Source organism: Haliotis asinina, chromosome 15 (assembly GCF_037392515.1).
Source record: "Haliotis asinina isolate JCU_RB_2024 chromosome 15, JCU_Hal_asi_v2, whole genome shotgun sequence".
Lineage (NCBI taxonomy): Eukaryota > Metazoa > Mollusca > Gastropoda > Lepetellida > Haliotidae > Haliotis > Haliotis asinina.
In genome coordinates this window covers 25,429,765-25,443,616 of record NC_090294.1, presented here as the reverse complement: position 1 = coordinate 25,443,616, position 13,852 = coordinate 25,429,765, and the positions used below count along the sequence as shown (strand labels likewise).

Sequence of the window (13,852 nt, the reverse complement as noted above, 5' to 3'; positions counted from 1 at the left end):
AAACAAATCATACTGGCAGAATACCGCCGTTACATGTCGCCGTGTATCATGTTTATGATTATTTATAGACCTTCGATTGCAAAGTACATGTTAATTAGTTACGTATTGTCTGACATAACGGTATAAGTAGGTATTTCCAATCCTTGACAACTGTTGCAAGCAAGCATTTATGAAATGACTATAGTTTATGTACACAAAAGTGTTTTAACATTTTTGTTATGGGAAGTAAAAATGTTCATTAATGCAATAATTGCAAGAGTTATTAAATCTGTGGATTCAATCACTTTTGATGTACATTTTATATTTTCTGTTATTATCTACTTAACAACTTTTAATGAAGCTTCCATCATTTAGTCCTGTTGTTGAAAAATGTTCGGTGATAATTGTTGTCATACAATAGGGTAAACTGTTTGATTGTCCTGATTCCAGAGATAGCTCGGGACAGCCTCCAGAGGACAGGCCGATACACAGTGATAGAGGGAATTATATCTCCTGTCAGTGATAATTATGGGAAGAAGGTAAGCTTGAACTTGGCTGTGTCACTTTTACATTTTCCTTTTGGAATCTTTTTGCCAAACTCTTTTGTCCGAGTTGATTGATTTTTCTTCTGTATGTTGGCATTATGTTAGGAAAAAGACTTAAATTTCAGATTTTAATGTTTCCTGAATCTTAAATGATGTTGACATGTGTTCAGTATTAGTTATTTGATCGTCAGTCTGTTGTTAATGTTAAGATGTTAAACTTTGAACATCTGGGTTTTTTTTCTGAACATAAAAGTTTGATTTCTTTAGATTAAAAATACTTATTTTAAATTGAAAAAGCAGCAAGAACAGCATTAACAATGTGCAGTCATTCAAAGTATGAGTATTTTAAAAAGCCTCTGTCTTTATCATGTAATTTAAGGTACAAATTGGTCATTTTGCATACCTGTGATCATAGTTGATGCCGTATTATCATAGAGACCATGGGGCAGGTACTACAGATGTGTACACCAAGTACATTTCCGCATACAGAATATGAACCCAAACAAAATCAAAGTACAGAATACAGGTATTGCGCACTGCAAAATATTTGTTGCTTAGTATGGTCATTTCTTACATTTAAACATCGGCAAATGTATCTGATATATCAGCGTGATATTTCCATTCAAGTAAATGTCACAATGCAGCATGGACACATGCTAGAGTACATTTCTGCATTCAGTTTTTAGCGAGGGTATACTCTCTATACAGATTCATTCTTCTGGTACATGTCTGTAGTATCCATATCCACAAAGACCCCTTCAACTGTACTTACACACATTGTGCTTATATCATTGTCTAAACAGACTGGAGATAAATAAAACAAGTGTAATCACTCTTTACGATTTGGTCAGTACTTATCGGCATGAACCTCTGATTTCAGGATCTCCTGTCAGCCAAGCACAGGATTGCCATGTTGAAACTGGCATTGAAGAGTCTGGAATGGGTTAGGTGAGTGTCTGGTTGCTATGGTGATAGAGATCAACAATATTTACTGATGATAAGCCATGATAGTGGACGGAAGCAAAGGTCATCTGCTGTCATTGTGCCTATCTATCCATCAGGGTATGTGTGCGTGTGTATTGCAGTGTTAGACGTTTGAAAATCCATTCCAGAACATACCACAAACAAACTATAATTTTTCCACATACTTTTTTACATCTGTTATCCTTGCATGTCATCAGCATTTTGCATGCAATTAAGTACCTTCCGCTGAGACATATGGTGAAAAAAAAAAAATTATAGTAATGTTGGGTCAAGGATCAACTTGCTTACGGCAGTGAAAACAGCACCTTCAATATCAGCATTGTGGTAAGGTGAATTTATCAACTGTATTGCTGTAAGTACTTCTCATCTTCACCTGTGAAGTTCCAGAGTAGAAAACATCTTCAGCAACCCATGCTTGCCACAAAAGGCAACTATGCTTGTTGTAAGAGGCTGCTAACGATCAAGTGGTCAGACTTGCTGACTTGGTTGACATGTCATTGGTTCTCAGTTGCGTAGATCGGTGGTCATGGTGTTGATCACTGGACTGACTGGACCAGACTTGATTACTAACAGACTGCCACCAAATAGCTGGATTATTGCGGCTTTGACAACTGCACTTTGACCACTTTAAAAGCTTCCTTGCGACTATTGCTCAGGTCTCTGGATCAAAATGGGACAAATTTGCTTTTTGTGTAGCATGTCATGGTTCTCAAGAATTGTGTAGCAGTTATCATTGCCTTCAAAATTTTAACCTTTCATTACTATCTGACATCTGTGAAAATGCACATTCTTTATAGAAACCATTGTGTCACTGAAATGATGTGCTTGTTTAAACAAATAAAAAAATGAATTTAGTAAAGTGGTTAGAATCTGATTTTCAAAATGGCCACCTCTGCAGCCATATTGAAAAAGTTATTTATGGACGTTATCTGGTCATTTCTGACACAAGATGAATGAAAATTTATTCATGGTATTTCTTTTCTTGATCTTTGACCTTTACACTTTGTCCATGCACTTACATTTTTTCAATATACATTCCCTGTTGCTGGAGAAATTATCTCCCTAAGAATGCCTGGACCAATGAAGCTAAGACACATATAGGGCTCCTTGGCTATTTCTGTATAACATGTAAATCAAAGTTTCCTTTGTCTTATTTTATTGAGGAATTCAACACATTTAATGTTTTTATTTCAAACTGTTGACAACATGTTTGGGTGAGTGATAATACCATGACTATGTTCTTAGGTACCATTTTCACAGACTTTGTGACTTGTGTACAAATGTTTTCTTCAATGAACTCAACATATGGCACATCACCAGATAGTAACGAACTCATCATGGTTGAAATCCAAGTGATCAGCCATCATGAATGTCAAAATACTAGTATTGCTGTCAATGCTGTCAATGAAGTGCTGATACTTTGGCTTCATGGCCTTGATCATGTTGGTTGCGATCCTAGGTTTTGCTTGTTTCATATCTGTGTTTGTGAGTTTCACCAAAGTTAAACTTAAATACCAAAGACCTTCGTCTCATCAGGCTTTATTTCCAAACCAAGCAAACACCGAGGGTCTTTCACTTTGAGGGGATATGGATGTTGATTTGAATCCCAAAACAATTTTGACTTCTTGTCTGTGCCACGTTCTGTACATGTTAAATCTGATAGGCATTTCCATGCGAGTCAGCCTCATACTCCGACTTGAATGAGTATGGAATTGAGTGAATGAATGTTGTTTTATGCATGAGTAATCAATCCTGATGGTTTGTTGGGTCCAAGGGGCAGCGAGATAGTCTAGTGGTTGAAGCTTGTCACATTGGAAACCAGTGCTTGATTTCCCACATAGTGCTACATTGTGACGTGTGAAGCTCATTTCTGGTGTCCCTTGCTGTGGTATTGCTGTGGCCACCAAATTCTTATTTCATTGGGATTTTTTTAGCATAGGTTACTGATGAATGCTTGTTTGGTATGCATAAATGATGTTTTGCTCTTACATATACTTGTGATGAAGTAATTATATCATGTGACATGCTAGTGGTAAACAAGGTTTTACATGATACATCAGAGCTTCAGATAAGGAGCATATTTGCATATTTTACTCAATAACAATCACATTTGCTCATTCACAATTACAAATGTGAGAGTACAAACATCACATAAGAATCACTTAAAACCCGATAGGTCTATAATGCCTTGATCCTTTACTCAATTATCTAAACTGGCTTGCGCATTATTCGTCATGGCGCCAAACTCTAGAACACCATTAACTAATGGTAGGCAATGCCTATATATACATATGCTATTCTAGCCATCAGAGCCACTATCCGAAGTTTACTCTAATAGTCACATGACATCCATTTGAGCATTTAGAAATGGCTGTCAAGTGTTTGGCAATATGACATGATATGATATGTTTATATATTTAGAAAAGTTAAGTACCCTATAAGGATAAGAAACTGTAAAAGTACCCAATTCTTTTAACTAGTGGGAGTACACAAAATGTTAGGTATTCTTAAAAAAATGCAATTACTCATACATAAAGAGACATGGGAGTAAGCACCCAACTGACTGAAAAATTATCAGGAGCTCTGACGCGTGATTCCTGCGTATTTGACACAAAAAGTTCGTAAAAGACTCTCAAAGTATTCATACAAGTCAAGATTGACGCAAGTTTTATTATTGACCCTCAGAATTCAGTTCAATAAAATCAATATTTCATAAGCAGTAAAATCAATATTTCATAAGCAAACATTGATAGTTTTCATGAGGTCTTCATTAACTTAGATATTTCTTTCAATTCATGTAAATAACTGTACATTAGAGTGAATCAATCACAAGGGTGATAATAACTCCAAAATATTGAAAATGACTCCCAACAATGAATTCTATGAGTCGCCATGATTCTATTTTTTCAAATTTTGTGTAAAACCCTGGTTAAATGTTTATTTAAAGGTGTATGTTGTATAATTGTCTTACGCACAGACATTCAATAAGATGTATCCGTCTCAAATTGAGAAAAGAAACCATATTTTATGCAGCTGCTTGTTATTCTGTCGTGAAGATATGACATTAACCATGTTCGAAAGGATTCTTCTTATTTGTAAGGGTTCATTTGAATGTGAATGTCCTGTGGCACACAAACAAACTACATTTCTGTTCCTGACAAATGTAAAATAATCTTTTGGTATGGATGACATCTGAGACTGTCTAGGAGTTTTGCCTGGAAACAGCTCAGTCAGCTAATTAACATGGAATGGCAACCTGACCTAGACTAATCTCTGCTGCATAGACATTAGGAATATATTTCTCTTGATTCAGGCCAAAACAGTATGTTACTCTCGCAAGAAACAAAGTGCTGTTTTCCATTATGGCTGCAGAATTCAAGAAAAGCTTCATTTTTGGTAAAATATGCACACTAAGTCACCATACCCCCATTGATTTTGAGATACTAGGAACTAATACACATAAACAAATTGCAGTCCAAAATCTGGGTTAGAATCGATCTTTCAGCAACCCATGCTTGTAAGAGGAGAGTGATGGAATCTGGTGGTCAAGCTCGCTGTCTTGGTTGACATGTTTCAATTGTATATTTCAGTGCTCTTGTTGTTGGGCAGACCGATGCTCATACTTTTGATCACTGGATTGCCTGGTCCAGACTCTATTATTTACAGCCCACCACCATATAGCTGGATTATTGTTGAGTGAGACATTAAACAACAAACAAAACCCAGTTGTAAATGTCAACTCAGAATATTCCTACTTGACCAGAAAACTATTCAGCCTGTATGGTTGTATGTATTTACATATATATTTGACTGATGATACGCAGACATTACGTGCATAAAAACTCAATGCCCAAAAGTCTTATGTTGAGTTTATTGCATCATGCTTGTGAATCTGCCCAGCAAGTTCCACACTTTGAAGCTCATATTGACAGATGCTAAATACCTGGAACAGAAGAATGAAGAGGAATTACATTTTTGAAACTCTTGGTTCACTATGCCCTTAACTCTGGATCCAAACGAGTATGAATATACCCTTATCAGTTTTTCACCTTCACCTACAAAACCAGAAATCCAGGTCAACACTTAACTGATCTCAAGAGCCCTGACTGAGCATTCATTCGAAGCCGCGAAATGGTGCACATTTCTTAGAGTTAAGATTACATAATTTCTGTGATTACAGGGACTTTACTTCACACGTCAAGCATTAGGGATAGTAAATATAATTGTATCTCCTTCAGGATACAACAATATCTATCTTTTCTGTGACCATTTCATACAATTACATATGGGTCACACATTCCTTTGTCGTGTAAACACCTGATCCTTATCAACTATGAATACCAACAGTGAATGAGTAAATACTCCATGAGTGGAAAGATTACATTGAGTCCAAACACATTTGATCTCAGGAGATTATCTTGAGCCTTTATTAAAGGAGGCCAGTGTATGATAATGGCTTTTTCTCTACCCAGCGTATACTCAGAATATATGAGGAAAACCTAACAATCATGAAAATCAGTATTGGCTAGCGCCGAGTTATCTGTATATTTAGTGGTATTTACAAAAATGTGTTCAATCATTGAAACATAATTACTTATGATACTGACCAGTATTGGTACCGGGATAGAATAGGCCTTCAGCCACCCATGCTTGCCATAAAAGGCGACTATGCTTGTCGCAAGAGGTGACTAATGGGATCGGGTGGTCAAACTTGCTGACTTGGTTGACACTTGTCATCGGTTCCCAATTGCACAGATCGATGCTCATGTTGTTCAAGATCACTGGATTGTCTGGTCCAGACTCAATTATTTACAGACCACCGCCATATAGCTGAAATAGTGCTGAGTGCGACATAAAACTAAACTCACTCACTCCCACTTACTACACCGGACGTTCACGGTTGGTTTTGATTGGGAAGAGAATATGCATGACTTGTTACAAACAGAAATGTTTGTGGATTCATAAGTCACTGTTACATAGCAGTTATCATTAACTGAGATTCATGAATAAAGGTAATGCTAAATTGAAACATCATCATTCATCATTTATCATCATGGGGTCAGGTTTTGTTGGGTTAGGTTTTGAATGCATCTGATACTCAGATCCATTTGTTACATTTGTTATGTAAATTGCTAAACAGACATTTATGTTCCCTCTTAGAACCAGTGTTATCATTTTATGATGCAACCATAATTTTGATGGTGCAGCTGAGTCAGGTTGCACTCGGTGCAGATACTGAATAAAACTGAAAATTTGATGTTAAAACTGCTTGTTACTAATTCATTACCATATCCAAGGGGAAAAGGTTTGCATGATAATTTTCATACCAATATTTCGGTCATTGTCATGTGTCATTCTTTGGGGGCAAATCATGCTCTGTCATTCTACATGGTCGTTTTTCATTTCTGTTTCAGTCAGAACTAAAAATGTTTCACAGTGATGAAGTCCTATGATCGGTATACTTTCAATAGTATCTGAGTTAATCAGATTGAGTTCTTTGTGTGAGGGATACAGACAGCGGGAATCATGTTATAAATCATATTTGTAGGCCGAAATACATAAATCAATAATAATCTATTTTCCTGCTGACTAGTTAACATGGCTGTGTGGGATTGGAGCATGGTGGCCTTGATGGGAATATGGTTGCAAGAGTGGTCGTCATTCTTCATAGGAATCTTCTACAAATGACCACCATTATCAAGGTTGTGAAGACCACAGCTTAATTATAGAAAGCCGAGTCTGGTCGCTGACCAGCGTCCAGTCAATCTAGACATAGTCGAAATCAATCAGGGAGGGTGAGGAAAATCAATAACTTGGCAAGGAGAAATTTACACTTTGAGATATGTTACCTGAATACATTCTGATGGTGGTGATACTGAGTAAGGTAATATGTATGGATGAACTACAGAATGTCATGACTGTGTAGAGAGATTATGACAATGGGGATTAGATTACCATTAGTGTTGCTGAGTATATTAGTTAGTGAGTCAGTTGGGTTTGATTACCATTGTTCCAGTTATTACAGTATGTCAAAGCATGTGTGATAATTTTGTCATCCCAGTTATTCTTTGAAAAAGAAGGAAGGGAGTGTGCAACCTGTCTGTCTGTTTTCCATTTCCACAGTTCCAGAACTCCTATACCATTAATATTTCTTTTTGAAATCAGTTTTATGATTACCTGGTGCCTTTTTCTGATTTGGAATTTTTGGTTTTACTTTGCACACAGCAATATCACAGCCACCTGATAGTATCTGTACATGATCAAGTCCAGATAAGATAATCAGTTATTAGTATCACAAGCCTCAATCTAAATCACTGGGATCGGCAGACTTGAGAACACAGTGTTAGACATATTGACCCATTAGGCATGTTCTGTAACTAGACATCATGGATTGTTACATATCTTCATCGAGAATCTGCTCCGGGTAGCTCTACTTGTTAAAGGTGGTTTCAGTGATTTCATCAATATTAAATTGGGGCTTTCCTGGACCTGGAAGTTTACTTGCTCTCTGTCTTTGTCAGCATGGTACTAATTTTTCTCAGTTGCATGACAGTAATTATTCACTTAATTGGTGCTTTGGACTTTTGGCTAAAGTAGTAAAGTTGTTTGTGATATAATCATTATAACCACAGCATAACAGAGTCAGATACTGTTCTGAGGCTGAGTTCCCAGGTATTGGTCAAGGAACACTGGTTCTCTTTGACAGTTGCTGCAATACTTTATCCCAATGTTTTGTTTCTGTCTATCTGAAGGTGAAAATTATTGAGCTTGGAGAAGGTTGACAAAACTTGAAGGCGTCCAGACAGGTTCAGACAGGTTGAGATTCCATGATGTGGAAAGATTGCCACCTGAAATCTCTCGACAACATTTTATCATTTGCTTTTGGAAAATTCACAGAATCTTGATGCTGGACAAATTGTTGAAAGATATTGAAAATTCCGCAATCTCAGTCAAAATCTAACACAATGGAAAATAGAAAATAACTTTCTTGTGCATGTTCAAAGGCTCATCTGGCCAATTTACAGCATCTGTGGGTAACCTTTAGCGAATGTTGATGATGTTGTGTGCCCCTGTGTTGAGAAAATGACATTACCAGTATGACTTGCCAGGATAATGTCGAGATAAAGGAGACATTACTCGGTGAATGTCAGGGAGGGAGGCCAGTCTCACTTGGTGGGAATCAGAAATGAAAGGCACTAAATATGATTACTTTCTTTCGAAAAGAGAGCTCAAAGCAGCCTTGATTACATTTGAACCTCATGATCGTATGCTTAGGGGAATAGCATATGCTTGATTCCCAGGGTAGATGAACATATGTGTTCTGGACATATGTAAATTTTGGCCAGATGGAGTTGAACAGTTTCTTTAGTATGTTTCTTCAGTGTGTCACTGTTTGGTTGGTTGGTTAGGTGGTTGCACAATCCCAAGCATTCCAGTTATTCATAATCCTGTCTGAACCAGACAGTCCAGTGATCAACAGCATGAGCACCAATCTCTGCAGCTGGGATACAATGACGTGTCAACCAAGTCAGTGAATCTGATCACCGATCGTGTTGGTCGCCTCTTATGACAAGCATGGGTCTGCTGAAGACCAATTCTAATGAGATATTCAAAGGACTTTATGCCACTGACATGATTTTGATTCCTCATATAGGTGAAGGTGGTTGTTGGATGACAGGTCTACTGTCAGTTACTTGAGGTCTTAATGAAACTGATAGCCAGATTCAGTGGCATGATCGGTGTGGTGCTGGCATACCCCAAGGGCACAGATCGCTCCTTTTAAGATCAATCATTGGTCAACCACATGCTGCAGATATACGGCTGGGCTTGAACTTCTCTTTGCAGTAAGATGGTCTCAAGTGCTCTGCATTAACATTAACTTATGACTGATAGTCTTATGTTAAATGTTAATGCATGGCACTAATGACCATCTTAGCACGAAGAAAGTTTAAAAAATCTAATCCATGCAAGTTGTCAATGACCTCACTGAAACGTGCAGTGAATGGCGTTGACCTAGATTTTTTAAGCTTTCTTTGTGCTAAGATGGTCGTTAGTGCCATGCATTAACATTTAACATACGACTATCTTACTATTTTTAGCATTTAGAGAGCTAAAAAATCTAGGCCCTGCGGGACTGTTGAGTGTAGTGCCATTTTTCAGCAATATGCTAGAGCCAGGGAGCTTAAGTTATTGACCAAGACAACAAAACCAAGATGGGCTAGATGTCTGACAGATGGTCTGAATTTGCAGCTAGTCAGCCTGATGGTCTGGTAAAAATTTTAGATGGTCCTTACAATGGAATAAATCTTGGTGTCTGGTCTGGTAAAATCCATTTTGGGCAGGTAACATTTTAAAGTTACCAGCCATGATGTCTGGCTGGGTTTTTGACGGAGTTCATACGCATTTCAACCTAGAAAATGTTGCAGGGTAAACTGTCAATTGTTTATGACATGATCATAGGCCTTTAATATGTTACAATATCGGGTGTACTCAGTTTCTATTACGCAGAAGTGTGTGATTCCTGACGACATCTGGCATTATCAGGTGTGTGGGCTGTTCCTGCTGTGGATATATGTGGGTTGCTATGGCCTTGATCATAAAATATTGAGTTAATATTGTCACTGGCATTTACTGTTGGCAGAAATTGACCTGAGTGTGCTACAGCCACGACAACAGTACTCATTCTAGCTTAGATTTACAATCATCAAAAATTATTTTTAAATTTCTGATGACACTTAATCATGGCACCCACTTTCAAGGGGAACTAACTCCCATCCCCTTTAGCCATATACAGGGATTTTTCTAGAGATCCAAATGTTATTGTTCTTCAGAATTCAAGAAAAAAATAGAGGCATTAAAATTATCTAACTGTTATCAACTCCCTTGTTTCCGAGTTGGCTTCTAATCAGTTATCAGATTCATGAAAGTAGTTCTATGTGTCTGGTAATAAATTTGATTGCCATTGTTTGTCTGTCACTCACTCACTTACCTGAAGGTCACAACCATGTCACCATTTTCATCCAAGTTTGTATCAGCCACTAATCCTATTTCAGAAAGAACATGATGTGCCAGTCTCTTCTGTTGCAGTGAAATATATGGCTACGGACGTTATATTTGTAGAACTGTTGTGTCTGTTGTAGATGCGACACATGGGAGACTGAGCAAGAGAACTGGAACGAGACAGCCAAAGTGTTGCGGCACCACCAGGAGGTGCTTGACAATCTATACAACACCAATGTTAAACCTACACCAACTAAACGCAGAAAAAAGGTCCGGAATTACGAAGGTAAGTGTCGAGATCTCGGAAACCTGCCCGTGATACGTCTGTTTAGATGAATGGGGTGAGGACATGTTGAGTGAGAGAGGGGTTTTTTCTTGGGTTTTTTTTTTCGGGCTGATTTAGCAATATTCCAGCCTATTACAGCAGCGGACACCAGAAATGGGCAAGGACCTTTAAAAAATGCATAAATTTCAATATTTGAAGCTCCATGTGTTTGTACATATGTAGTTGCTTTTCATTTTTATTGGCTAAGAATATGTTAATACTTAATATTTTTAAAAGGCATTTGTCTTAGAGTATCCTACCAGAATTGAACTGATATCCTTTGAGGTTTGTCATGGGAAGAATATCATGGAAATAGATTCATCATTAGCCGCTGTTCTGGGTACATTGATTTTATGCCGTAACATGATTGCTAGTGAAAATTCAGTGACTCAAAGATTAACCTCTCCATCTTTTCTGTATTAAATATCTTTGATATGCACCGTGACTAATGTTTTTACCACTCTTTGGAAGTATCACAAACCTAGCCTGAACATTTACTTCTACAATTCAAGTTCCCTGACTGATGGCTTGCATGGTTGTCAGGAAACATTTTCTGTAGTTCTGGTTTCATCTTATGATGGGCACTTCTATCCATTTATGCTGCATTCTCTTTGAAAATGTAACCATTGATCAATTATTCACATAGCTTGTGTTGATGACAAAGATTACTGAAGGTGTGTGTACACCAACAGAGATGCTGCTAGTGGTTTTGCAACAGTGTGGTTCAAAACATACTTCTGTACACAGCTCTTGGTTCATTTCATTAACATTAAAAGTTGATATGAAAACGTTTTCATGGAAAGTCACTATCAGTTTGGTTACAGTTCTGAGAAGAAATCCTCTTGGAATTGGGACCCAAACAAGAGTGCGTTTGCATGACCTCATTCATCCCGTTGAATTAGCAGTAACTAGAAAATGTCATCTTGAATTACATTACCGGGAGTATTTGTGATGACATTTTAAAAGTAATGTGTACAACAGGGTTCCTACATTCTTGAAAAAGCCTTGAATTTCAAGTTAAAGGTTGATGAAATCAAGATGGTGTCTGCTAAGTGACATCCAAAGTGTGGGTGTGGGTTTCTAATATAGATTGCTTACAACTGTTTTCACAAGTTTGTTGAAAAAGTTTGAAGACACTTTCCTAATGTATTCTTTCATTGGTGTTCATGGTGTTTGCATTGCTACAGACTTAGTGAGGTCTACTGGTCTTAAACCTTAATGTCTGTCTAGTTTTGTCCAGGATTTGCATTAGGCTGTTTTGAATTCCATATCAAACCAAACAGCGCTCAGATGTGGTGGGGTTTTTTTGTTATTTTTATTAAGTTTACTTTTGTAATTTCTAGTCTTATTGGCCTTAATTTTGCCTGTAAAAGGCCTTAACAGCATGAAAAAAACAACTAAATTTTGGTCTTGAAATTCTGTATGAACCATGTATAAGGTGAGTAAAGATAATATTTTTGGTAAGAAAAACGAACATATATTTTCATTGTAGATTTTGGTGTACCAAACCGAAAACAGAATACTGCAGTATACTGTTTCAGCCGTAGCACCTATGCCTTAACAGGTATGGTATCAGCCAGTTGGATGAATACAGATTACAGCCATTCCATCCTTCTACCTGTCCACCATCTTGTTTCCATTAGTAGAATTGTGAACAAGTGAATACATGTATATCCTGTTGAGTCACACTAGTTGTGAACTGGTAACAATTTGGCCTTTTCATTTTCCACATTTTTTGTTTTCATGATGACCTTACTCACAAAATGTAAAATAGTCCTTCATGGAACTTAATAGAACTTAATGGAACTTGGTATACAGATCATTATCATATTGACCTGCTGCCTACTGATGATTAGGCATTCTTAATTTTTTATATTCCCATGACAAGTTAGGTAATACTGAAAATGAGGTAGTGCTTGTTGCCAAAGCATAACTACCAAACCATTGATAAATTCTTGGTAAAACTTGCTGAAAAGTCTTTCTGTTGATAGACAAACTGGTGCCTTTTGATGATTTTGGATTTTTCTTTTCATGTTTTTGTGAAGACAAATTTGAGTGCCTTTTGATGATTTGGGACATTAAATGTTGCAGTTAGGAAATAGAGTTCAGCTGCCTATACCTTACTTTGTATCATTGCCATAATATGCCTTCAGTTTTGTATGTTTGTCGTAAGAGACGACAAACGGGATCGGGTGGCCAGGCTTGCTGACTTGGTTGGCACATGTCATCAATTCCCAATTGCGCAGATCGATGCTCATGTTGTTGATCACTGGATGGTCTGGTCCAGATTCCATTATTTACAGACCGCCGCCATATAGCTGTAATATTGCTGAGTGCAGCGTAAAGCTAAACTCACTAACTCAATTCAGTTTTGTAAAGAAAAGGAGATGCTGAACTGAACAGGACATGTCATCATCGGATGACTCTTGTGAAGTTGGCAAGGATATGTAGGCGTTTTACTTTCTACCTTAAGTGGGATTTAATTCCCAAAGTATAATAGCTATATATAGTAAATTCTTATAAGTTTTTAATGTCAACATAGTGTATTTTTAAACTCGTTTTTCATCCATAGCAAGGACAGTAATATCGTAAAAGCTTCTGTGATTAGTTTTACACTACTGCACTGAAAGCCACGTTAAGCCTCTCTGAATTTAATGAGGACATTCTCAATACTGCAACAAAATGTTGGCCATTTTGCTTACCTAGGGACATTGTTGAAACTGGTAGATACTTCTTGAGATTTGGTTTGAGTAGCTGGGAATGTAACAGTTAAGCCTATATTGATCAAGGTTCTAATGGTAATAGCTTTTGTTGTTCACCAGTCACCAAATCAGCTCATTCGCCAGTACAATTCCAACATTCATGGAGCTTGCCCCATCAAAAGCCTTTCCTTGGTCAACGCTGGGAATTATCCAAATGTTTAATAAACCCATTGACTATCAGAAACAATTAATAAATTTTTTTTCTGCTCACATTGTCAAAAAATAGTTTTCCAATATCAAAGGGAAATTTAACATCA

At 37.2% G+C, this 13,852-nt stretch overlaps 1 protein-coding gene across 2 annotated transcripts in view; it reads left to right on the top strand.

Annotated features, from left to right (window-relative positions):
• Window positions 1–13,852, top strand: part of LOC137264816 (nicotinamide/nicotinic acid mononucleotide adenylyltransferase 3-like) — a 51,517-nt gene that overhangs the window by 177 nt on the left and 37,488 nt on the right. For both annotated transcript variants that reach the window (XM_067800149.1, XM_067800148.1), the window contains exons 2-4: window positions 430–518; window positions 1,405–1,472; window positions 10,649–10,794. In XM_067800149.1, coding sequence (XP_067656250.1) covers window positions 430–518; window positions 1,405–1,472; window positions 10,649–10,794 — 303 coding nt within the window. The remainder of the gene's footprint in view (window positions 1–429; window positions 519–1,404; window positions 1,473–10,648; window positions 10,795–13,852) is intronic.